The sequence below is a fragment of the Silurus meridionalis genome, chromosome 16 (assembly GCF_014805685.1).
Source record: "Silurus meridionalis isolate SWU-2019-XX chromosome 16, ASM1480568v1, whole genome shotgun sequence".
In the NCBI taxonomy this organism is placed as follows: Eukaryota; Metazoa; Chordata; class Actinopteri; order Siluriformes; family Siluridae; genus Silurus; species Silurus meridionalis.
Window position 1 is genome coordinate 12,176,954 of NC_060899.1, and position 27,059 is coordinate 12,204,012.

Here is a 27,059-nt window from a genome sequence, read left to right on the forward strand (position 1 = left end):
GTGTGTGTGTGTTTTAGACACTATATAAGCCACATTTTGACATGCTTCCTGCATTAATACAAAAAAACTAACAGAACGGAACGTAATTGGAGAAGACAAATCAAGATAAATCAGCGATACAGAGTTCTGGGCCAAGTAAAATATATGTTGCGCAAACTAAAAAAAAAAAAAAATTAAGAACTTGGAAGGGCTTTCTCTCTAAAGAATGAGAGTAAATGAATCTGTTTTGAACTTTAACAAGGAACAAAAACACTCAACTCGATCCAAATATTTGAGTTGGATGCTCCTTTCTGTTTTTGTGTGTATTCTGTTTTCATTGTAAGCTCTACATGCAAAGTTGTTCACGTTAAGCGAATCGAATATTCAGCGCCTGCAATTTCAAGCGTTTTTTTTCCGACCGTGGGATCCACCTTTACTGTAACAAATCCTACTATTAAAACTAATCGAATACGAATCCATTTGAGTTTCTTAACACGATTAGCTACCTGCTGATCGTACGTACACGTCCAGGTTTTGATAAATTGTTTAGTAGTTTTAGCACCAAAAATAAAAAGACAAAAACTCAACATCTACACTGGAAAGTACATCGCAGTGTGAGTCACTCAACCAAAGTGAAGTACCATATTTTTCGGACTATAAGCCGCTACTTTTTTCCCACGTTTTGAACCCCGCGGCTTAAACAACGAAGCGGCTAGTTTATACATTTTTCCTGGGTTTTTCCCGGTTTCACAAACTTCAAACTCACACAAAATGCTACACTACTATATTTCTAATAAAAGTCCAGTTTAAAGAAAGAAGTCTAGGATTTTTTTTCTGCCTGAAAAGCAATTGATCACCTGCTTTCCTCAAAAAATCCAGTCAAATCGACATTAGATCTGCCAATCATGTCTACGGGTTCTAGCTTGTACAGAAACAGGGAAGAGGAGAAACAAAAGAAACGAAGTTTTCAACATGAACTGTCTGTTTTGCAAAGAAAACTGTTTAAGCATCGGATCTGAGAATTCAGCTGTGTAATGGTATGAATATTTTAAACACACGGGTCTTATCCAGACGTCTCTCGAATTTCTGTTATAGACCAGGTAAACGTTCAATAATCACGAGCTTGCCCAGATTACTGACAGATGCTAGTCAGTAACTGATGTTCCGGTGTCAATCATTTCAGCAAGCAATGACAAAATATTAAGCGCTGATTATAAAAAGATTTGGCAACTTGTACCACACCACTGTGGAATTAATAACCACAATGGAAAAACGTCTAAAGGTGCTTTTTCATATGGGTCATATGGGTTTATGGGTCTGTGGATTAACGGTTTCTCAATAAACGTGAGTGTTACCCTAGTGGCTGCTATAACAGACATGGGACCACCACCGAACTTGTTTTGCGGACGTTTCCTACAACGTTGAATCGAGCTACAAGCGGATAAAAGTGTAATTTTGAAAACATCATAATCAGTGGCTGCTGTGGTGGAAGTAAAATAAAACACCTCAGGACATGCTGTGAAATAATGTAAAATTAAAACCACTCGGTCACACTTTATTAGACGTTACCGTTTTCATTCATCAGCAGTGCTGGAAACTCGTACTTATTAAATCAATAGAATTGCATTACGCGAGTCCCCAAACACGCTCAGTTGGGATATGTCACAGATGCTCTACCTGGGATGAGTTAGTCAGACTTAACTGCACCACTGGTAAAAACATAACTAGGACTGATAGCATTTATTTCTGCAGACTGATCACTCACAGATATCGGCAGCCTCGTCAGAGCCATCTGGACAATCCTTTTCTCCATCACAGCGCCAGCCTTTAGAGATGCAAGTCACTTGGTCCTTGCACACAAACTGCTTGGGGCTGCAGGTCTTCGGGGCTGGAAACACAAACAACAGCAATGTGTTAAGCAAAGACTCTTTTCTTAAACACACATACAATTATTCACCAGCAGAAAATCAATCACATTTTTACTACAGACAGAAAAAAGAAAGAGTGGGACCAAGGCATAGTGCAAAAACATGACCACATCTCTACAACCCCACCTTCTAACCATGCAGGGAAATACTTCAGTATCTTAAGCGCGCATTATATATTTATTGGGGGTAAAACGGAGGTTTACTTTTTTTTCAACTTGCAGATTAATCTTGATTTTATAATGAGCGCAGAATGAAAGACGACGATACTGCTTTTTATGTCATTTTGTAATTGCACAGTCATGTGTTCACGTGAATGTCAAACAGGCAACAACAATGGCCAGCGGAGGAGCAGAAGAACTTGAAAAGCCCCCCCACATCATTCAACTCGCTTATATGGGAGCATTTCCTTGTTGTAACTTTTCTTGTGATAAATGGAAAGTTAATTTGGCTCCTCCCCCTTTTTTGATGAACCGATCCGTGGCTCGAAAACCGTAATGTGATCCAAAACGTGAGTTTTGTTAACTGTTGCACCGCTAATAAATGTAAATTATATATTTTATATATATATATATATAGAAAACATTAAAGAATTGGTTGTATACTTATGTTGACTCATAATACTTTTTATGAGCTTTTAGTTTGTCTAATCTGTATGCCAAGCTGGGTGTATTCAGATATAATATATATAAGATATGCTATAAGGACGCAAGCATTAGAACACCAGATTTTCCAGTCATATGTGCTTCTTTCTCTAACTGTTACTGAGGCACACAATTGTATTGGATGTCTTTAAAAGTGGTATCATTACATCTTCCCTTCACTTGAACTAGGAGACCCAAAATTGTTCCAGCATGACAATATCCCCTGTGCACAAACTCAGCTTCATGAACATAAGGTTTACATGGGTTAGACTGGTCTTGAGTGACTTGCTATAGAGCTCTGACCTCAACCTTATGGAAACGCCTTCAAAATATTTTACGTTTGAACATATTTACGTTTAATCACCACATTATCTGTTTAAAGCTGCTTTGAGACAATGTTCATTGTTAAAAGCGCTATACAAATAAAAATGAATTGAATTGAATTAAAATGAATTGGTACCTCCTCCAGACCTCCTCACCTAGATCAGTACCTGACTAACACCCTGAATGAACACAAGCACACTTCGACATCTAGTGGAACATCTTCTCAGAAGAGTGAAGGTTATTATAACAGCAAATGAGAACTAAACGTAAAATGGGATGTTCAAAAAGCACAAACTTACAGCCAGGTGTCCACAAACTATGCGCATATTGTGTATATATGATATTAAATGATTACTCTCATGAAATAATTTATCTATTTGTAACAACTTCTAGTTTACCGCAAATTTAGCTTATCGTGTTCAACAAATAGAGTAGCACCTTAGCAGCTAGCTAGCAATGATATTAACGTTAGCTATAAAAAAAAAATTAGCCAATCAAGAAGCTGTGAGCAAAATAGTCTTCATCTTTGACCCCTATTAAGCAAAGAGACGTTTTAATGTGATCCAAGGTGGAGTGAATCTTTTCTGTTTTAGTAGGAGACTACAGCTTTACTGAAATACAGTGGTACACTGAACTTATAGATAGAAAAAAATAAAATAAACATAAGATTAAGATGATGGATGGATGGATGGATGGATGGATGGATGGATGGGATGGATGGGTTTCTATTTTTCACCCTTTGTTATTTTCTTAAAACTATTTGATTTGAAGGGCTCTTTTGGAATAATTGAGCAGTTCGGAGTTCGGGGCGAGCCTAATAAATGGCTGCCAAGGGCGCTTCCTCAACATAACGTCAATATTTTTCTTGACTCCAGTCATGCACACACCAGAGAACATGCTGAATCAGTCCAAATCGACAAAGAAAGCAAACTGTACTTTATCTTTGCAATGACATTGTTTCCTACCCATGCATGAACCTTTTTTGCACATTGTTTTCATAATCACGTTGGACAGAATTCAGTAGAGACTATACAGTTTGTGGAATCCTCAACGTTGTTGCCTTTGTCATGCAGACGAGTGGCCACCGTGATTCAGGCAGAACGAGATAACAAGCCGGCCGATCAAAGCCGAAGGAATAGCCACAGTCCTGTCATTACAGACAGCCAACAATTGTGTATCGTATCAGTACTGTGCGTTTCTAAAGGTTTATTAATGAAAAGAAAGCCATTGTGTTTTTAGACAATTTTTAAGCAAAGTCTCCACAGTAAATGCCATTCATTTTCTTTGCATAAACCCCCAGCTTAATCAGTGAAAAATGAAGGGTGCACTCATAAGTGGTGCTACATTTGCAGTAAGATCAGTTCTCTCTCTTCCTATCAAATGACACATTTTATAGGTATATCTTACATAGTTAGTCTCGCTATCGTTTTTTGTATCCCAATGGGACATGTTTTGTCCCTGGTGTATAATTTTCTCAGCTGAAGACTTTAGCAGTCTTTAACTTAATCCCTCTGTCTGGCCAAGATAATATCTGCCTTTAAGTACATGCTTATAGGGATGATGAAATAGAAAGGTCTGATTACTGCTGTGATAATCTTCATTACTCTGTAAATTTTAGCATATGAGCATAATGCAATTAGGGAAACATGAATGTGAATGCTGATTTCCTGAAAAGTGTCTGCATTCTGAGACACAATCACAGGCAAATCCAAATCAATAACCTAGACTTTAAACAAAACAGCAATTAAGTTCAATGTGAAACTACGGTATGACCAATATTTCAGATTTCTGTAAATAACAGTGGAACGCACACCGACGAAATAGATCCCAGTTGCTGTCTTGCAATAACTGCCATCGTGCAACAAAGAAAACCAACTATATAGTGAACACAGCTGGTGCACAACTGGCCATAAGATTCATGTGCTTTTTGAACATGCCATTCCACATTTATTCCCCATTATTCTGTTATAATAACCTTCCCTCCTCCATTAGATTTTTTTTAATGTGTTTGTAGAGATTTGTGATCATTCATCAGCAAAATGTGGTACTTATATAGTTTGAGGAGACCTGGAGTATTCTACCAATTAGCACTTCGATTACATAAATAAAAAACAAATTAAAATATAAAAATCTATTTCAAATTTTTCTTTCCAAAAATAAAAAATAATTTTATAATAATAAACGCAATTCATAGTGTTTTCTTTATGTTTTCGTTCGAAATAATCCCAAACGTTAGAAACTTTGTTGGGATTTTTTGCCTGAATCTTTTCATTGCCCCTCGGTTTTCTCTCCGTTCCTCCATTTTTTTCATTCTGCATTATCTTCTGTGTTTACCTGTGTTTATTCATCTCAAAGGTGTTCCACTCAAGATCTTCCTCTCCAGTTTGAGGAAGAACCACAAATGACTGGAAGAGTCACGTGTCCCAAAACCTTTGCTCAAATAGTGTAGATAGACTTTAGATGATGGTTTTAACTTGGAATAAAATATAAATGCAAAGAGCGAGACTTTAATGAAATTTAGTGAGAGATAAGTAGACGGTCTAAGTGATTGCTAAACGGAATCCACTTTTCATGTGAAGGGCCTAATAAACCTAATTCCTCCTCAATTGTAGCATCTTGGTAGCCTCCAAACTGAGCAATTTAAAGCGCTATAAGCACTATTAACGACACAGAGTAGCTCTACATCAGGTTTGAACAGACTACACACCCCTCAATCCATCTTAAGAAGCAGAATTTCTTTCCTCGTGTCTGGCTGCGTCGTTCCCAATGACTTTGCATAAAATAAAACCGAAACGAAAACATAGCAGAGGTCTATATTTACACTCCACCCAGACGCAAGCACAAGAGAGACCGCAAGAAATTCCTGGTGTGCAAGCTGCGGAGTCGGGGGCCCTGACACGGTCTAAGGCCATTTTTTCCCCCCTCACGCCGCAAGTGTACCGAGATCTAATTTGGATGCTGTGGTGCCGTTTCCCAAAGGCTGTGAGCCAAAACCATGGGCAGTTTTGCATAGGTGCAAAATTAACAGGGCCGGGGGGGGGGGGTTTCAATCATTCTGGCACGTCTGAGTCGCAGGAGCGAGGCCATGGACGGACTGAAGAAGGGCTTTATTTGTCGTGCTGGGACTGCGACCAACGGGAAACATCAGGAGCATTTCAATAGAGGCGATCTGGCAAAAGCCTCACAAACACCTCACTGCTGGGCCAAGATATATCGTTATAGAGATCCCACACAGAAACAATGGTGAGGTATTTGTAATAACGTAGACCAGAAAATAATAACTAATACCAGACAGTAAGCTATATTGGTAGCCCTGTGCCCTAATGCCATGCAGAAAACAAAAACCCACTGGTCTCTTTATTGACTAGGTTTAACTAGGCTAGGTTTGTTGTTAGAGTATTACAGTCCATTCATTATTGTTAACCGATCATGTTTGCTTTACAGAGATCAGATATTGGTGGTTCTTTACCTTTTAGTAAGAAAGCATTTGTAAGTCTTAACTATCCGAGTTTACGCCTCCCGGTTTCTTGGCCCAGCAGTGAGACGTTCCATAGAGCTAAATCTAACTATAAACTGTTAGAAAGCGCAACTTTCATTCATTAGCTAATGAAACAGTTATTAGCCGATGGATCAAACACTGTAATTGTGTGCAAATAACTTAGGATAGTGTGTGTGGGCGATGTAGGAGGGAGGTTTTACATCACAAACGTTGTGTACACAGCTTTTCTAATACAAAAGTAATTTCTATGATGAGAAGCATTGCTACTAATAGTTTAAAAATGACGCGAATTCTAAAAGAAAACTAATCTATTACAATTCCCCACACCCCTGAGCTAGCCTGATTGCCATTCCTCCACAAAGTGGACATGATTCACTTTTAACAGCCTACAGGGTTGCAAACATATTACCTAAAAATCTGATTCTCTTTAAAGCCCTGATTGTTTTAGAGAAACACATCAATATTTAGATCAATGCACGAGAAACAGTACTTTAGAAACTTCGAAAGTTTCCAATCCAGGAAAACAAGGTCTAGACCCAAGCTGTAGAATTTATTTGTCCAAGGCATACCTGGACGGCAGAAGCCACTTTACATGTCTGCTCCGATCAGTCATAGTAGGTCTGGCTGGAAATATCCAAAACTGGAAAGCTAACACACAGACCTAAAGCATCAAATATAGCGAAAGAAGGTTTTGTCATCTAAGCTTAGGGACAGTGGAACGTTACAGTCAGGCAACAATTTTGCCACTTGTCGAATAATAACGAATATGATCTAATTGTTTCGCAATTACACAACACCCGAATATATTATAAATGATGAGAACAAGGGTGTCTAATAAATGAACATTATGCATTTGAATCTGCTCATTTAAAACCTACTGGAGTATCCACTAATATGTCCTATAGATGGATTTAAATCAGTAATGTGACAAATTCATTTCTTCCATAAAAGAGAAATAAAAGAGAAACACATAACCATGGTTTTATTTTCTCTGTCACACAACCAGTCATGGGACAAGTCTGTCTAATGTGTGTCCCATTAGAAATAAACACACCAACAAACAGTAGCAGCAAATATACAGCAACAAACAACAAGCTAGGTACTTTCTGCACAACTTTCTACAACAATTAAATCATGACAAATGTTGATATTCTTGATTATTATTAAATATGAGCTACGCTGACACTTAGCTAACATTAGCCAACAAGACATGTCGAAGAGGATATATCTGAGAGTAAAATGTTGCAAATTTTACTATTATTGTTAGCCAGACAGCTAACATGAACTGCCATGACAGAGCTTTTCTGAGAGGATAATAAATATTATTAATATTAATGATAAAAAAAAAAAAACTAGTAATAAGGGCTACCCTGACAGGATTTTAATAGAGAACTATATAAAAAGCCACATTTTAAAAAATTTCATAATTTTGTTTAATATTTAAATGCTAAATAGATGGCTAACATATGACAACACTATGGGTAGTTCGGGAAAAAAAAAAAAAAAAAAAACATACATATCATAAAACATTACATGTAAACACATGCACATTATATACAAACTTAGTATTGATCCAAAATCTCCCTGAATATTATTTTACACTCTTGAATTAATCGATTGCATATGTTGAGAGCAGACAGAAGAGAAAAAAAAGGATCTTTAGCTATCTGGTCAAAGAAATAACTAGCTAGTTCACTGTAGCTTTTCTGTTAATATAAGGGCTCACTAAATAACAACTAAAGCTAAAAGAGTCCTGTTCTTAAATAGTCTTAATGCATCAAATTTATAATGTTCGTTTTTTATGTCATATTGTCATGTAGTTACAAGGCTATATATATCTGTGGCAGAACAGTTGAAACTTCTGCGCATTGATTTGTACCTAAACCCTCATAGTACAAAGTACAGACAGAGACTAGGGTTCATTCCCCCCAAAAAGTCAAAGTCCCAACATGTACCAAGGGGCACTTAAAAGAAAAAAAAAAACATTCCATTGAATAAACATACCACAAATAACTTACACAGCACGGTTAACAAAAGGATAAAAAGAATTTAACCAGAGGATGTGGTCAAGAAAAACAGCAAAGCCACACGGGTTACTCCAGAGAAGATTCAATGACATTGCCAATGTGTGGTTTTTTTTGAGGGGGTTTGTTCATCAGTCATAGCGAAACGAAAGATTGTAGACCAATACGCAGGTTAGGACCAGATCTGACCCACTTCTAGCCTCTGACTACCCCAAAAACAACACATCTCCAGACCACTCCACTAAATCAGAACCAGACCACCACTGCACATTCCAGCACCTCCTAATTGATTTCATCTGCAAACGAGTCGTCTTTAGCTTGTAAAGCAGGGCGAAGGCCTTTTCATGCCTTTAGAACCAACAGTGGAATTTGCTAACACAGAGCCAAGTTTTTTATATGGATTGGTACGTATATCAATACGGATTGTAAACCTATACCCGCTCCAAGAGCCCTGCTGAATGAATGATCGATAACCATCTGTCCAATATATTTATAAACAGTTCATGACTGTAAACTGACTTCATCTGAGAATCTTTACTTTCCCCAGGTTCATGGTCTGGAGATTTGGGACGGTCTTGATACAGGACAGCTGTGTTCAAATCCGAGAGCAGCGAAGTGACAGGAGCTGGCAGGGAGAGCTGCCGCTGGAGAGCTGGATCTCATCACGAAGCACTCGTCTCCTCCTCCACTCTTCTCCTCAGCAGGAGAAATGTCTGCCTGCCGCATCGGCCTGCGGTCCGACCCTGCCAGCCAGAGCTGGGCTGTAATTTATACCACTCAATTTAAATTTCAAAACGATCTCTCAGTAACCCACTTGAATATTCTTTCAGCGAGAGGAATCGGTCCTTCAGAACGCAACAATTAAAACACATCAGACCAAAATCGAGGGAGTAAGAAAGAGAAAAGACGGAGGTGGGGGAGAGCAGACGGCATGGATGCCAGCGCTTAAATAGAGAGGCTAGTCTAGAGTTTAAGAATAACTGGACTGACTAAAAAAAAAATGTTGGTGAGGAAAATAAGTCAATGGTGGTTGTGGAAATGAAATCCAAATACATCACAAAAACATTACAACAACCACAAATTTAGAAATTGAAGCAAATTAAGCTAATTGGACTAAAAAGACATTTTTTTCAGAATTGTTGAATTTGTTATAGTCCAAACTCCGAGGTAAATCAGGGTTTGATTAATGAGCTTGTCCTAATGCATCGTTTCTAAGGTAACACACCGTATCTATGATAAATTGTGTTGCTCAAGTTGTGTTGAAATGGTGAATGTTTCTGCAAGTCTGAGGTAAAACTACTGGCCAAGGAAAAGAATTCAGGACTGTAGGCTTCGCAGTTTTCCGGTTTTTGACCTCAGTGTCAAGAGAAACTGGAGTAATGTTCACAGCTGCTATAAAGTAGGAGAATAATTAGAACTGATTGCATGACTTCTGGCATTAAAATAAACCCTGGTCTTGATTATTTTCCACAAAAGCTTGCTAGGTCATATTTAATTTCAATAATATTGTATATATTATGTATAAGAAGAATTACTTTTTATAAACAGAGACAGTGAGATTATATTTTATATATATATATATATATATATATATATATATATATATATATATATATATATATATATATATATATATATATATATTTATTTATATTTGTATAGCACTTATAGTGATGTGCTTATAGTAGGTATGATGAGACGTTATGGCATTATGGAGTTTTGACTATGGAACAGTTCAGTAGTTGTATCGAGTCCTTCTGTGTTATGTCCCGTATGTATCCTAGAACTTTCTTTGGTCAAGTCAAGAAGCTTTTATTGTGATTTCAACTGTATATAGCTGAGGCAGTACACAGCGAAATGAGACAACATCCCTCCAGAACCCTGGTGCTACATTAAACAACATAAAGCTACAGAACAGAAAACACAGAGCTACGGACTATTAAGTGTCCTCGCCACATGATACGTGATACATTTTGGAAGATTCCTACAGATGTACTTTCTGTGTAGAAAAGCTGCCGTTTGTTTTAAAGTGTATCGCATGTGTATTTTATAGTCATGTTCGTATTAAAGTTATGACATGTTGGGGGTTCTTCTCTCTGTTTAGCAGGAAAGCATGTGTGAGTCCGAAGTGTCCAAAACAGCATCTTGTGTGTATATATATGATCTGCTCGTGTCTGGATTCAAAATGAAAGAAATGTCTTTGACTTATAGTTGGGTTGATGAAGCTTGTTATCTGTGCACTGGTCCCATTCCTTTAGCCAACACACTTGTCAATTAAAGTCTTTGGGTTTTTCTATTCACATCATTCTACAATTGTAATGCAAATAAGTTCATATTTGTCTAATGCAGCTAATGCGGGAGTGAAACATTTGTAAAATGCACAACATTGAGTGGCATTATCCTGAGAGCCAAAAGGAAAAAAACTGTTGCACTGATACTATTATTTGGATATTCAATATTAAATGTAGTCCATCAAGATAACGTGATCACCATGGCGATAATACATGACCTGTGCACCATTTCAAAACTAGCTGCCAGCCTTCATAGCCTCTGACACTGCCATACCTTCCTCATCCTTTTGTTCCGTGTACCGCCTCGACATGTTTGTTTTGATCATGGGTCTCATCTTTACTAAAAAAACTGTCACTGTGGGAGATTTATAAAAAAGAAACCAATGGAAACACACAAAACCTGAGTTGTATTAGTAGTGTTATTAACAGGAAGTTATTAGGAGAGAGAGAAAAAGAGGGGGGAAAATGAGCTTTATGTCTCATTAGAGGTCATTCGAATAGCTGTATTAGGCATCAAACTCTCTCGTAAAATAAACTGGATTGTTTGTTTCTCATTGTACTATAGGTTTCACTGAATGAACTAGAACTTGCATTTGTAAGCAGACTACCGGGTCCTGTTTTATATGTACTTGTTTACCTATTTATTAACTTTATTTACTATGTAGATGTTGTATCATACATAAGGGGAACCATGGCAACTTACATTTTCATATAATGTTTGGTGGAATGCAACATTTACTTTCTGCCCAGTCAGTCAAGTTTGATTTTTGGCCCTTCATAGGAAAATGTTTGGGCACCTCTGATCGAAAATATAGAGTATTAACAGGCGAATCCTAGTGCATAATTCATTTGGGTAATCTTTATATGATTTTCATGCATATTTCATTTTTTTCTGGGCTTGAGGCACTTGCATTTCAGGCTCCACTTTTTTCCTCTTTAGTTAATGGATTGCAAAATATTTTTGCCCCCAAAGTTATTTTTGATAAGAAAATAATAAAAATGGGTGAAAGGGTTAGCAGACCATTTCCTATTTGCACACACACCCCAGGAACTTTCGCATATTATCCTTATTTTGCCCTTGTAAAATTACAAGTACATTCGTAATGTCTCGTAAACAAACAAAGGGCCGAAGAAATCCTGTTGTAATCTCATTTCTGGTTCGGTATTTACACTCAAACATAAACGAGGCTGCGTTTTATGCAAATGGAAAACCTATGATGGTAAATCAAGACCTTTTTAACATAGTAAGCTGAGGTTTTTTTTACTTTTTTTTTTCCTCAATGTTTTTCATTTACAAGCTCCTGCTAGAAAATAAACTTGACTTTTTACTTAATAAAAAATCTCGGTGATTTTAATGGGGTTCTGTGGGTTTTACACTTTACCTCCTCAAAAAGATAAAAAAATGTAACAAGCAATTGTGATGGAAAGGTTCATGTTGTATTTATGTCTAGCTAATGTGGACTGAAAACACGTGTTAAAATAAATGCAAAGTGCTTCAGGAACACACAGAGTAGAACCAGGATGTAAAAATATATATATATTTATAAAATTAAATCAAATTAAAAAATTTTTAAAAAGAGGTGCTTTTCTGCAAGATTTTATTAAGACAGAAAACTTGTAATATATTATACACACTGTATATAAAGCAAATTGTATGAAGCCTCCACCAAACTTATTATGATTCATCAACTGCACTCAAATTAACAGACATGTTGATGTGAATTATGTGAGTTTCCTTCTGGGCTGAATAAAATGGTCAATCTACCTATCTATCCATATATTTATTCACACAACCATCCATTTCTCTATCCATCCATACCTCCAGTTATATGACGATTTATCCATGCTTCCAGCTTTTTTTTTATCTAGCCATCTATTTATCCACCCAAGCATCCATCCAACTTCATTTATGCCTGTGTAATGATAGTAAAGCATTTATCAAATCCAAGACCTGCCGTATATAGAAAGGAAATAAAGTGCAGTAAATTATTATACTTTAAACCTCGCAATTAACAACAGTTTCTGGAAATAAAAAAAAAGCTGCCTTTAAAAATCCTCTCTTCTGAATATAAATGAAAAGTATCATAAATGTATACAGGGAGATGTACTGAATATAATTATGTAAGAACTGACATTTTACTGCAGCTAATTCCCCGACCACCAAAAAAAAAAAAAAAAAAAAAAAAACTGCTGAAGACCAAGCAGAAAGTTCAACTCCTTTCCGACTTCAGACCTATCCCTTTTACTCGTTTTTTAGACCTTGTTCACTCAGACTGTAACTTACTTCTGTGAAGATTTTAGAAGATTCTGTGAAGTGAAGATTTTATTTACAAATAGAGAAACGTTCCTATCCTTAAATCCCAGACTGCTGCAGTGCCAAGATGCTGGACAAGGAATCAAGTAGTCTTATATAAAAAATTTTAAAAAAACTCTGGAGGTGCTGGAAGAAACTGGCTGGAAAGAATGTGGCTGAAATCCTTCAATCGAATGAACGGAACACTAAAAGAAATGAAACACGTAGAAATGGACTGTCTACACTAATCAACTTGCTTGTGGGATGTTTGTGTATTTAGCTCAACCGTCCGTTATTGCGCATTTGTCGAAACGCTTTGGTACTATGGATTGTAACTTGTATACAATGTGATGTAAGCGGACACAAAATAGCAGCAATCTGGAAGCATTTTAAATTCAGCAATCTGCTCTGTGAAACTTTAAGAGAAGAACAAATACAAGTAACCTGATAAAATCTCGAACATAAAACTGTTCTCGATCATTAACCACTACAGTCACTGACAACAAGGGATTCCGATACGAAGAAAAACCTAAAACATACTTCACAGACAGCCATACAGAAGCATTTTGGATGAAAGGATGCTATAAAATAAAGCATTCTATTGGAATAAAGCATTCTATAAAATGCCTGAATAATTATCATCAAGTACAGGTAGTCCCTGTACTAGGATACTAGGGTACCCTAACCCTAACCTACCCACGATCCTTAAAGAATAGTCATCAGATTGGGGTGGTACAAAGTAATTGGTTAATAATTTAACAAATTAAAGTACCTTATTTAGCAAAACAGCAATTTACAGTACCAGACTGTATAAGCTTTCAGTATACAAGTACAGTAATTCACAAAAGGTAAGTACATCCCTCACATTTCAGCAATCATTTTTATTATATCTTCTAAAGGGACAATACTATGAAAAGAAACTTAGATATATTTTAGTGTGGTCAAAGTACACCCTAAGTGAACATGTCAAAACTGTGTCCAAAGTGTCAGTATTTTGTGTGAGCACCATTGTTATCCAGCACTGCCTTAATAATCCTGGGCATGGAATTCACCAGAGCTGCACAGGTTGTTGCAGGAATCCTCTTCCACTCCTCAATAATGATATCACGGAGCTACTGGATGTTAGACACAGTGATTCTCCACCTTCTGCTTGGGGAAGGCCCACAGGTGCTCAATAGAATTCTGGTCTGGAGACATACTTGGCCATTCAATCACATTCAGCTTCCTCGGCAAGGCGGTTGTCATTTTGGCAGTGTGTTTTGGGTCGTTATTATGTTGGAAAACAAAAAGGGAGCACAGATGCAGCCCCAGACCTTGATGCTACCACCACCATGCTTGACTGTAGGCAAGGCACAATTTTCTTGGTACTTCTCACCAGGGCGTCGCCACACATGCTGGACACCATCTGAGTCAAACAAGTTTATCTTAGTCTCATCAAACAACAGGACATAGTTCCAGTAAATCATGCCCTTGGACAGGTTGTCTTCAGCAAATTATTTGCAAGCATTCTTGTAAACAAGCTTCAGAAGAGGCTTACCCTCTGGGACGACAGCCATGCAAAATGACTGATCGACACTTGCGAGGCCTGTTCTGAGTGGAACCGGTCTTGGAAAACCTTTGTATAACACTGGACTATAACTCAGTTTCAGGGTGCTACAGATCTTCTTATAGCCTCTGCCAGCTTTGTGGAGAGCAACAATTCTAATTCTCAGACAGAGTCTTTGCCATGAAGTGCCATGTTGAATATCTTGTGGTCAGTATAAGAGAATTGTAATCAAATCACCAAATTATAACTGCTAATACAAGAGGCACAAATTTGTATGGTCCTGTCAAGCAAAAACATGATACGTGATAAATAGGACATGTGGCTTTGCATGGTTACATGACGTACATCTGTTTTCACAGGTGTACTCACTTTTGCTGCCAGTTATTTAGACAATAATGGCTGTATGTTTTTATTTTCAGAGGACAGTAAATCCGTACCACTATACAAGCAATACATATTGAGCAGCGGCAGAGCTTGTTGGCGAGAAAGAGAACCCCGATTAGCTATTTAGCTTAGCGAATTAGCACAGGAGAAGAAAATGGCTTGTCTTTGCAACTGAGCAGACATGATTGAAAAAAAAAAACTACATGGTTCCGTTAACGTTGATCGTGGCAGGTGTAAACACTGCTTGCTTTATATATTTACAGTTCTACTTCCAGTTTCCCTGTTTGGATGCGGGATACAGATTACTGCCACCTGCTGGTATGGGAAAGTTATGTTGTCTAATGCTAGCGCAGAATGTAAATTATTATAGACAACTCTACATTCCATAATTATTAATGCTTTTGTTTTTTTTTCCAACTTTCTTCATTCCACCATCATACAGAGGTCATAAAATATTTCAAAGTAGAGAACAGGTGTGTGTGCTCCAGGATTTGAAAATACTACTTGTGTAGATTTGTATAAACAAGCTGCAACTCTGTGCTACCAACCTCCAGAATCCCCATGGCCCACTAAACCCAGAAACTAACAGACCTGAGTGGAGCTTGCCACGGTGTATCGCAGAGCAAACCATCTTCAAAGGCTTCAGGTGTTTTAAAGCCTTAATGAGACATGCATTTTGCAGGAGTCGGTCAAGTTACAGTGGCTCATTAGCAGGGGATCAAAGCATCCTGCGTGCACTTTTAAAGGGGCACTTACAAATGTCGCACGTGTACGTGGCCTTCGGGTGTCCTTCCACAAAATAGGAATCGAGATCGAAAAAGATCAGACATTAGTGCTGGGTTGGGACACGCCCCATGGGAAAGCTTATTTGCACTTGTCGCGAATGTTTATACAACACATTATTATAAAGAGAAGCCTGATTAAGTCATTTTTGGGAAAGACACATACTACAGATGCAACACAATGCCGATGCTGTTTAGTGCTTTTAATGGCTGACTGTAATTGGGTGTAGCCTAAACCAGACGAACCCTATGTCTCCTGTCCTTGGAAACACTAGAAAACATTGGGGGCCAGGTAAAAATATTTGCATGGTTTCTGAACAGCTCCTCAACCTCAGCTACATCACACCATTTTCTTTTTCCCTCAATTGTGCAGAAAATATTTGTATTCGAACATGCAATTTTCGAGCAAGTGTCCTTTGTATTATTATCCACAACAAAAATAAACTACCAGGCAAATTTCAACCAGGGACCCTGCGCAGGCGATTACTATGGATAAATGAAGGTACAATTGTGCGATCATGTTAAAGTACGTGTTATTTGTTTCTAGCAAAAGATTCCTATCTGACCACTTGTTTACAACTAAGATGAAAGTAAAATCTCCTGCTCACGTAGTGTGCAACAGTGCAGGATCTCGGCCCTGGTAAACTCCAGGTGCCATTTTAACCTTTTCTCTAAGCTCTCTACAAACAATGCACCTTCTACTCATAACTGTATTTGTTTCCATTACTCTATCTGTTCATTCCAAATATTGCATTAGTATATGGTTACTACCTTCATTATGATCACATTATAGAGAACAATTAGCCAACAAAAGCAATTTAATAGTAAGCTATGGAAATAAGAAAACGCTCCCCCATTGCTGGTGTTTACAGCATCATCAAAACCAGAGGAGGGTTAATGTTGGACTAATGACAAAGCAGGCCAAAGCCAGCAAAAGGAGATTTTTTAAAAATGTTCTTTAGCTGGTGGAGCAGCCCAGACATGCATCTTGGGAAACCGAAAAAGAACATTATTATGGCCAGAGCACACCTGCTTTCTCTCCAACGCTGGTCATCTCTTTGCCTGAAACGACAGCTTAATGAGGGATACAAAGCAGCCATGGCATCTAAGCATTACTGAACAGTTCCATGTCACTCTAAAGACCCGCTAATTGCAGTATTGAGGGGTATGCCGATCACCTCAGAGGGGTTTTATCATCTGTTTTACTACGCCGTGTCAGAGAAGACATTTCAGAGTCAAAGCAAGTCTTGATTCTACTACAAGTTTAACTTGTGCAATTTTTGGCTACATGCCATCACAGGGACTGTTTCTGTTTGCTGTCGGTTGCTTTTTCACTCATGTTTACTAGAATTTAGTTTCAAATGCAGTGCGACACAAAAAGTCTGACAAACCCTGAAAACTCCCAAAAAACCAGACCATCTTTGACCACTCCTCCAAACCCTGACCACTCCCACAAAATCCTGATTAACTTTGATCCCTCCCAAACATTGACCAACGCACAAAAAGACTGAACCAAACGCTGGCCAATTCCAAAACAAAAAAGCCTGACCACACACACAAACCTAACCACTCCAACAAACCCTGATCATTTCCGCTAAAAGAAGGACCACGGCCATAATAAAGACTGACCACACCCACAAAAAGCCTGACCAACCTTGACCACACCCACAAAATCCTGGTCACTCCCACAACAAGAAAGTCTGATTAACTTTGACCATGTCCCCGAAAAAGCCTGATCACTCCCACAGAAAGCTTGACAGAATGAACCAATATTTTCAACACTTATTCTGCTATTAAAAACAAAAAACTGAACCAAAACAGTTGCTAAAAGGTACATGGGAAAAATATCGACCAAAAGAAATGAGTTTAAAATTATTTACTGAGTGCCACAGTGTTGTTTTTATTACCCATGCAAGCTTTAAATCCATTTTCTTAGTCGGGTATCGTTATTTGTCACATGTACATTACAGCACAGAAATTCGTTCTTCGCATATCCCAGCTTGCTCAGAAGCTGGGGTCAGAGCGCAGGGTCAGCCATGATACGGCGCCCCTGGAGCACAGAGGGTTGAGGGCCTTGCTCAAGGGCCCAAGAGTGGCAGCTTGGTGATACCGGGGCTTGAACCACCGACCCCCCCGATCAGTAACCCAGCGCCTTAACCACTGAGCTACCACTCCCACATTACACTCTTGCATGCTAAAGTCACATATTATATCTCTGTTTTATGCTTGGTGTTTATTTGCTGAGTAAAGCTCCTGTGTAGTCGAGACGTTCGTTATGAAGTGTAGGGCTTGTGGAATAAAGTTCGGGAAACTTTGGAAGTGTATTAGAGCTGTCTAGGGGAAAAGTTGAGAGCAAAGAGGAACAACTTCATGTTACCACAATCAGATTAAGCCTCAGGTCTCAGGTGAAGAGTTCACGAGGGAAGACAGAGGGTGAGGCTGGGGAAGGGATTGAGGGGAAAAGAGATGAAAGGAGAGTGAGAATACATGCAGTAATACAGAAGGAAATGAAGTCTTCGCAGCTCTGCGTGGGATGCAAAGCAAACGTGTAAACGGTCGTGACGTTTGAGCGGCAAAGCTCACACATCGTGTGAAACCGATTGATAGTAAAAGCCATGCCGATTAGCAGCACAGCATTCATTTTGGACAACGTGCAGAAACGAGACACATTCGCAGCACTCCATAGACGTAGCCACTTACTTACGGAGGCTAAGAGGCATGTCCCCGACCTACATGTTTCCTGCTACTGCCACATCAACACCACCCACCTTCCTCTGTTTAACACCATGGAGCAATCTGGTCCCCCTTTCGCCCTCGGCTCGGAAACGGAGTAAAATGCTAAACCCCCCCCCAGCAGAAAACACCAATTACAGCACGTCCTGCCTACCAATGTCAACAAACAGTCTTTCATTGGTGGCACTCACACTCACCAACAACAAGCCTGGCTGAAAGACCTGCACTTCTTTACTCTAATCCCCCCCACAAGTCTTCTGGGAAAAAAGACAGCAAATGCATAAATCTTGAAGGTGTGGCCACTTCGAAATGGCGTAATGATACCTTATGTGTGGCACAGGGATGAATAAACAGGAGTCCGGATTCTCCGTTCAAGCCAGGATTTTAACCCTAATGGTTCACATTTACAGGTATCTCACGAATCTGACGACTGCTATTTGCTATTTCCTAGACCCTAGCTCTCGAATTATTCCTCCAACAGTGTGAATGGTAGCTTTCAAAAAGGTACAAGGTACGAATTTTATCATGCAACCTTTATTCTGTGTGAAAGTGTTCAGATTAGGGATGGTAAGATTTACAGATTCACTTCAAACTGTTTTATTTATATATAATTCTTAGCAGATGCGCTATACTTTTATTAATTCGGAAATGTGTGACCGACATTTTATATGTAGACTGATTTCTTCTCGCTTAACAGTTTCTCGAGCGCATTCTCTCAGCACCACTGTTCGCTACGGAGACCCAGGCGTGTTCTGAGAGTCACACAGAATATAGATTAATGTGGCAGAGGTAGAGCTGCATCTTCCTGGAGACAGAACGGGAAAATGACGTCTGGTTTTGAATCAAGTTATGATTTGCTGTCTGTCTGAACCAAAAAAATAAAAAACACGCTACAGTATCTGTACCATATTGAATTACATAGAATCATATTTTTTCTGAATCGCATCGCGTTGAATCAAATCAGAATTGGATCGCACCACATCGTAATGGGGGAATCGTATCGCATGGCATCGGTAACTGCTTCATTGCTGGCTATGCATCGGCCTTAGTTATGGAGATGAAACCTGACCATCACGGACATATTTTCTAAGTGCATCCTATTCCAGATTTAATAACCTCCATTCTTCTGGGAAGGTTTTCCACTAAAGTTGTCAATCGGCCATTAGACAGTAAGATTGCAAACACCTGTTCCAGTTCATGCAACACAAAGGTTGAGGTCAAGGCTGTGTGCAGTCCATTCAGGTTCATCTACAACAACCTTGGCAAACTATGCCTTCCTAGACCATGCTGGAACCTCTTAGTTCCAGTGAAGGAAACTTGTAAAACTATGGCATCTAAATACATTCTAGACAACTGTGTGCATCCATGGTTAAATGTCCATAAACCGTTAGTTATCTAGTATACAAACAAGGTTGTCACATGGTAAAATTAGAGTACACAAACCAGGTTCGTAAAAACTTGCCAGTTTGATATTCTGGTTGCCAGAAAACCTGACAGAAGTGCATATACAAAATTCGGCATATGACCTTATCCAAATGAAAAAGATGAAAGGCCCAACCGTCTCAGTTTGGGAGAGATGGGATTTTACCTCATGACCGTCCACTTCCCGTGGTATTCCGAATTAAAATTGGACGCTAATGTAATAACATACTGCAAACTAGTCAGCGAGTTAAACTCATTAGGACAAATAAACCATTCTCTGATCGTGTATCAACAATTAGTTAGCAAGTAATTAGCAAAGACTTCATCTGAGAGCCTCACACTGTATAGAAAAGATATAATGTATTTAACACTGTAGTAAGTCAGGGTTATATAACTGCTTTGCTTCAGACATTTCAGAAGCCTTTCCACAAACCTAAACCAGATTCCGAAAAATATCGAAGTCAAAGTTGTTCCATCATCAACTGCCTCAGTATATAAGGTGCAAAAATGTAAGCCACAGTAAGAGAAAATGGTTTTGTGGCACAGCACTATAAAGCATTTTACCTGGAAGTGCAGCTACACAGGTAAATAAAAATGCTTTTTCTGGTTGCTCGTCAGACAGACTCAGAATAAACAATAGAGAGCCCTAACATAAAATCTGCCTGTTTCCGTAATATCCACAAAAAAAAGAATAGAATCCCTGATAGACACAAGAAAAATGATGCACACACAGAACACTGCTTAATAAAGCTTAGAGAAATCTTTACAGGAAATTAAAATCGAGTGCTTTTTCATTTTCGTTAATAGGATTAAGCAAAAGCACAAACTGCACATGGAAAATTTTTTTATTTAAAAGAAATAAATAAAAAATAAAGGTTCGCAGACTAATCCGAGACTATTAGATTCACAGAAACCTTTCTGGCCTTCAGTGTAATGACTCAATACTTCACTGCATGTAAAAAAAATTTTTTTAAAAATTGTAAAAATGTACACCGAAACAGGGCTCATGCTCCAGACATCATACTTCCCAATTATTCGTTGCGCTATCCTAACTCCGACAGTTTCATTATGAATCTTTGTCATGTGGAGGTTAAAGAGGACTTTGTCCATTTGTGGTTTGAGGCTCGTAAAGGGAGGCAGGACTGTGGTATGACCTGCTGTTCAACTTGTCAGCATGACGAGAGTCAGCCTTCTGACTCCTGGTGTGACCAGGATGAAAAACTCGACTGGAACAGTATTCCTGAAAATGGCGCAACGCAGGTTTTCGCAAGACTGTTCTCGGAAAGGTTGTCACAGACAAAAAAAAACAAAACGAGTACAACGTTTGGCAACCCAGTGGTCAGCATCGTATTACTACAAAATGCTTTGCAGGAAACCAAACCAAAATCAGATCAAGGAGCTCGAGGAACCATTATTAGATGTATACTATCAAAGAAAATGCTAAATTCTGACAACTTTTTCAAACAGAATTACTGTTTGAGTTGTGTACATTGTGTACAAATGACTGTTTTCTGTAAAGGAAATATTGATCCTATTTTGCCAGATCTGGTTGTACATTCCAAAGGCGGGAAAAGAGTTCCTCAAAAGCAAACATCTGCAGATCATCATCATGGCCTTACTTTCTATGGCTTTCCTAAAATTTTCGAAACTGTGGTATTGCCAGGTCCTTATACTGGCAAATCACTGATTCTCGAATTTCCATATCTAGAGTGTTCTCATTCATGTCAACTTCTGAAGCTTCAACCACTTCCAACACAGTCAACACTCCTCTCATTATCAACTGTTTCTTCAAACAGTTGGGCAATGACCATTGTTGGTTAAGCTCTGGATACCTAGAGACTTTCTGCACCACAGCAGATTTCCTCTATGGAAGACATTCTGAAAGAAGCATCGCTGTGAGCAAAACTATGCATCTCCACATCCTTTATTCTGTTACTCAGAGAAACCTACCAAGCTCAACTTTGATATTCCTCATGATTTAGAACATGCATTTTACATATGGATATATTTGTGAGAACATAGCAATCGAATGAAGCACTTTTTTTTGAGAATGTGTTACTGACCAATCTGAATCCAAACGAAGCAAGAAATTCAACCCTGAAAAAACCAGCAGTGACAAGATTCACTTTGGATTGCTGGCCCACGGAGCATCTTAAACTATTAAGGTCTACAGTGATGCAATTTTGTGCTACATGCTAGCTTTGTGTTTCAGCAAAACCGATGGGGTTTATGTTAGCAGTGAGTTTATCTGATTTATTTACATTTCAAACGATCTAAACGTGTCAAATAGTTGAAATTCTCAATACTGCGACTTACAGCATTGACTTGCCTTCAATTGGCGCCATGTAACGTAAACTGACTTCAGGTGGCACCTTGATAACCGAGTTGACGCAGCAATTCAAATCAGTTCACGGTGATAATGGTGTTTACGTCCATTCTATTCAAAATGGCCTTTGACCCCTTTGGCGCATTTCCTTCCCGGGTTTAATTCAAACAGTCCTTCTAACCGATTAGGGTTTTTTTTAAAGGCATTAACACTTAATTATTATTCATTTTTACTACGTAACACGTGCAAGTGCGCAGAAGCGAGCACGAGAAATTCGAGAAATCGCGTGCCTTATTGTTTCCTTTAATGCACCTTCCGTTCCCTGTGTTCACTGAAAAGCCGACTCTATCATTACAGGGGCACGTAATTACAAGGATCGGAATAAGCAACAAAAAACAAAGTTATTAAACAGACTTACTGTTAAACAAAGAAAATGCTGACTACAGTGTATGGCTGAATTTCCAACCAAATTTCACCAAAAAAAAAAAAAAGCTTCCAAAATTAATGCTGATCTGCAGCTTCTAAACTTGTGCACGCCGTTTGAAGGCCAGCGTTACAAAAGCCTTAGAAGAAAAAAAAAATAAAGAAATAAATAATGCATCATTTATACACTTGTCGCAGAAAGAATTTGGGTTTGAGCAGAAACGTTAGAGTGAGAACATCTTCACGTTTTCAGTGTTAAAAAAAATTAATAGAAATGAAGCCAAACTAAAAGTAAAGCAAAATATTTATGCATCAACGACTGGTTAATTATTAAAGCGAAGGCCCGTAAAGTTTCGTTCATGTCGACATGTTTGATGCGTTTAGTGATTCTGACGCCCATTTGCTGATTGGGGTCAGTATTCCTGTGCGAGTTTAACGATTGTGTGCTGCTTAAATCATAATAGACATCACATGTAAATTAAAAAGAAGGAAGAACAATAACAGGATGAATAGCAGTCCAAAAATACCAATCACTGGACCCACAATGGAAAGAAGCCATTTTTCTTCTTCATGTGAGGAAATTGTGTACAGTCTAACACACACTAACTATAGGATCACTTTATTTGGCAAAAAAAGTGTTAAATGATTGTCAAGCCATTAAACAACATAGACATAATGTTAATCTCATGGTCCATGTGGTCCTATGTTTCTATAATTCCCCACCACAGCATGTATTTCCACCTGCAATAAGTTTCTGATTACAAACCAAAAATCGAAGGAGAAAATGGCTAAATGAAGGATATCATTGGGAATTGGTAGCTTAGTGAATAGGATTTTGGACTTCTGATCAAAAGGGGGTGAGGTTCAAATCCAAGGACCACCAAGCTGCCATCTCTGAGCCCTTGAACGAAGCCCTTAACAGTCATCTGATCAGATGAATAATTAAGTTGCAAGCCGCTCTGGGTAAGGGCGTCTATCCAAATGACGTAAATAGAAGTGGAAACTCTGATTATGTACGTACAAAAAAAGCATTGGTGCATTTGCTAATCCAACAACCGAACAGTGCCTTTACTACTTATAGCTACTATGATTTCTCTGTGGGATGAAAAAGAAAGAGTGGAGAAAAAAAAAAAAAAAAAACGACACTGGACAATAAACTTGGGGTAAAATAATAAAGTGCTGCTGCAGTATAAGTGAAGATGAGACAAAGGTTCATCTTTATATTTACATTATAGGCATATGGAAGAAAGACTGGTGGTCTAGTAGTTAGGATGCGGCGCTCTCACCGCTGCGGCCCGGGTTCGATCTACGGTCAGGGAACCAACCCCAACAACTCTTAGTGCCGGACCCAAGCCCGGATAAATGGGGAGGGTTGCGTTAGGAAGAGCGTCCAGCGTAAAAACATGTGCCAAATCAAACATGAGCAAACAGAGCAACTTACAAGGGTTAATGGCCTTCTTTAGGGGGCCAGCACTTGCAGGTTGGTGCTGCCTGGATTTAAGATTGTGACCTTTTAATCCGGAGTCCTAACCACCAAATTACCACCTTCCTAATCCACACTAGGGCCAGAAATATAAGGCAGTTATGTGCGAAAGCGTTAACCTACATAACATAAAAACAAACCAGGTCAACTTTAGAAAATGTCCATTCAGGGGAAATATTATACCCCAATAATGAGGTCAGGTGAAATCCACGTCAAGGCTTTTCAAGATTTTTTTATAAAATTAAATTCTAAGAAAAGGAAGCAGAACAGTACCCTGAAATACATCAGCCTGGTTTACAGTCTGCTCTGTGAGCTGTCAATATTCCATCTTTTTTCTTCATCATACAGGATTTCCCCGTTTTATTATTATTTTTCAGGACACTACACTCAACAGCTTGGAAGAAAGGAGAGGGAGAGAATCACGTGACATCAAAAAATTAATAATTTATCCCAGGCCAAATATCATCCTTGGAGATAGAAAGATAGGAGTGGACATGTCCATTTTCAATTCAACCCCCTTCAAATAAGAAAATGCATTTTAATAGAAAAAAAAAAAACAGTCCTTGCTTATGTTCGAATCGACTAAGAATCGGCGATTAATCGAATATTCGTCGCGTTTCAGGAGTGAAATAGACCGAGTCGGCCTAGAACCGGATCAATGACAAGCAACAGAGACAGGATCTGAACGTGGCCCAGTAACAGTGGTGGTCATCACCGTCATCATCATCATCATCATCATCATAGCAATATAACGTATCTAATTCGAATCAGAGTATGGATGACTGATGAGGGCTTGGTGTCTGTAGGATCATCTAGAATCTTATGGATCTCTGGCTTCGTTGTAAACAAGCGGGTAGCAATGTCGGAATGGAAATGGCTCCATGGACCAGTGTAGAGAAATCCAAGGGAAAAGGGGGGTGTCCTTTTTTATGGCGCTTTAGTTTTAATTAGATGTCCAGACATTTCAGGGTCCAGGTATTCACGAGGGTGCATTTCTGTGCATGCATTTCAATCAGCGCTGGGGAGAGGGGGGGATGCACGGTTTGGAGAAATGTTATCAAACAAAAGCGAGAAACAAACACCTCGGGCTTACCTTCAGCAGCTCCGCTCGAAAGAACCTGCAGCGTGAGAAGGAATCCAAGGGCGAACACGGAGGGAGGAAGCATGCTCGCCTGGTCGGAGTGGCAGCGCTAACGGGGCGAATGGATCATCAAATCCGCCGAGTGGCGCGCGCTCAGAAGTGCTCCTCCGTTGTTCCCCCTAGAGCAGCGACCACCACCACCACCACGCTCTCCCCTAATGCTGAGCAAACTGGAAGCAGGGCTGGATGGCGGTGAGAAAATAACACCAAGAAGGCGCTGCAATGGAAAAAAGGATGGATAAAAAAAAGAAAAAAGGATTGTTTTATTTTTATTTTTTCCAAGCCTTAGTAAGGCGACGCTTTGAGAAACAGCGCGGCCATACAGACTCCAGACTCCGTGTGTGTCTCCTCTCACCAGCACTGCCTTCTAACAAATCACAACCGGCCAGTGTGTGTGTGTGTGTGTGTGTGTGTGCGCGCGTGCATGTGCGTGTGTATGTGTATGTGTGTGTGTGTGTGTGTGTGTCTCTCTCTCTCTTCCAGAAACTGCAAAACCTGTATTCAAGATATTTTTTTTGTTTATCGTGCAATAAGAAAAATAAAACAAAAATAAATAAAGCGCGCGCAAAGGCACCTTTTAAGTCATGGAAGCCGCGCCACCTCTGATGCTGGGGCTCGAAATCGGAGCGTGCGCGCGCACTCACACGCACACATTTGCAGCGCGCGTGCACGCGTTTCTAAAGCGCGCGCGCGCACGTCAGAATAGGGACAGAACGGACTCGCTCCTCTCCGTAGCTATGACGTCACCCGGCCTCAAACATTCCTAAAAAAGTAAGAAAAAAAAGCACAAAAAAAAAAAAGAAAAAAAAGCGACGCGGTATGCCGGGTACTGCGCATGCGCGCACCGGTTTCGAGCGCTCCGGTTGGTGGGGCCGTCCGTGAGTGGAAGCTGGTGTTCTCGTGTCAGCCATGTTGGCTCATGGAAAAGAAAAAAAGAGAGAGAGAGAGAGAGAGAGAGATGCGTTATGTGATTTCTTCAATCACTCAATCAATCAATCAATCAATCAATCAAGATCCTTATGTATCATATAAAAGTATATTCAGATGGAATTAAGTGTATCAGGGCCGAAGCTTGTCGCTGTTTATGTTTACTCAATAAATACCAACTAGTTATTTGTTATTTATTATATTTCATTTACTTTAAAAAATCAAGGTGTATCAGAGCACATTAGCAGACAGTAAAGTAAAAAAGATTAGGATAGAATACAATACAATACAATAGAATAACAAGATAAACATACAAGTAAACAATCATATATCAAGTAGTCTGCTTCTTGCTGGCTCAAACTCTATCATGCTTTAATATAATTTGTCTGTAAATATGTATTACATTATTTTCTAATCGTCTTTTCTCTTTGCTTTACAGCATTTCTCTCGAACGCAACTGTAAGTTGGGTTCTACCCAATCAGAGTTCAGCACACTGCGGGGTCCTGTAGCTTACAATCCATGATTGCTGACTCTGGGGCCATTCAGCAGGTCTACAATAATGTCTGTATTTTCACGTCCTGTGATTGGATGGTCAGAGAGCGCACTAATAGCTGCAGTGAAAGGCGACATGTTGAATTGTGTTCATTGGATTTCTTGCTTTAGTAACGCCATTAATTAATAGATAAGATTCCTGTCTGTGATGCATCGCTCTGTTATAGAGCGTTTCTGTATATTATTGATGGTTTCTATAACCGAGGCATCATAATAATGGTATTAAGAGGTGAAATGACTCATGTTGGACAACACTCAAGGCCTAGGTGTGAAATGCACAGCCTACTACTACTACAACAAATAATAATAATAATAATTATTATTATTATAATAACTTTATTTATATCGCCCATTTTATAC

The 27,059-nt window shown here is 39.0% G+C and overlaps 1 protein-coding gene across 3 annotated transcripts in view; it reads right to left on the minus strand.

Moving 5' to 3' along the window:
• Window positions 1–25,647, minus strand: part of lrp1ab (low density lipoprotein receptor-related protein 1Ab) — a 120,604-nt gene extending 94,957 nt beyond the window's left edge. For 2 of the 3 annotated variants that reach the window (XM_046869194.1, XM_046869193.1), the window contains exons 1-2: window positions 25,172–25,647; window positions 1,745–1,867 (exon numbers count right to left, since the gene is read on the minus strand). In XM_046869194.1, coding sequence (XP_046725150.1) covers window positions 1,745–1,867; window positions 25,172–25,244 — 196 coding nt within the window. In that variant the 5' untranslated portion in view covers window positions 25,245–25,647. The remainder of the gene's footprint in view (window positions 1–1,744; window positions 1,868–25,171) is intronic. The other variant, XM_046869195.1, reaches the window with a different exon arrangement.
• Window positions 25,648–27,059: the final 1,412 nt, after the last annotated feature.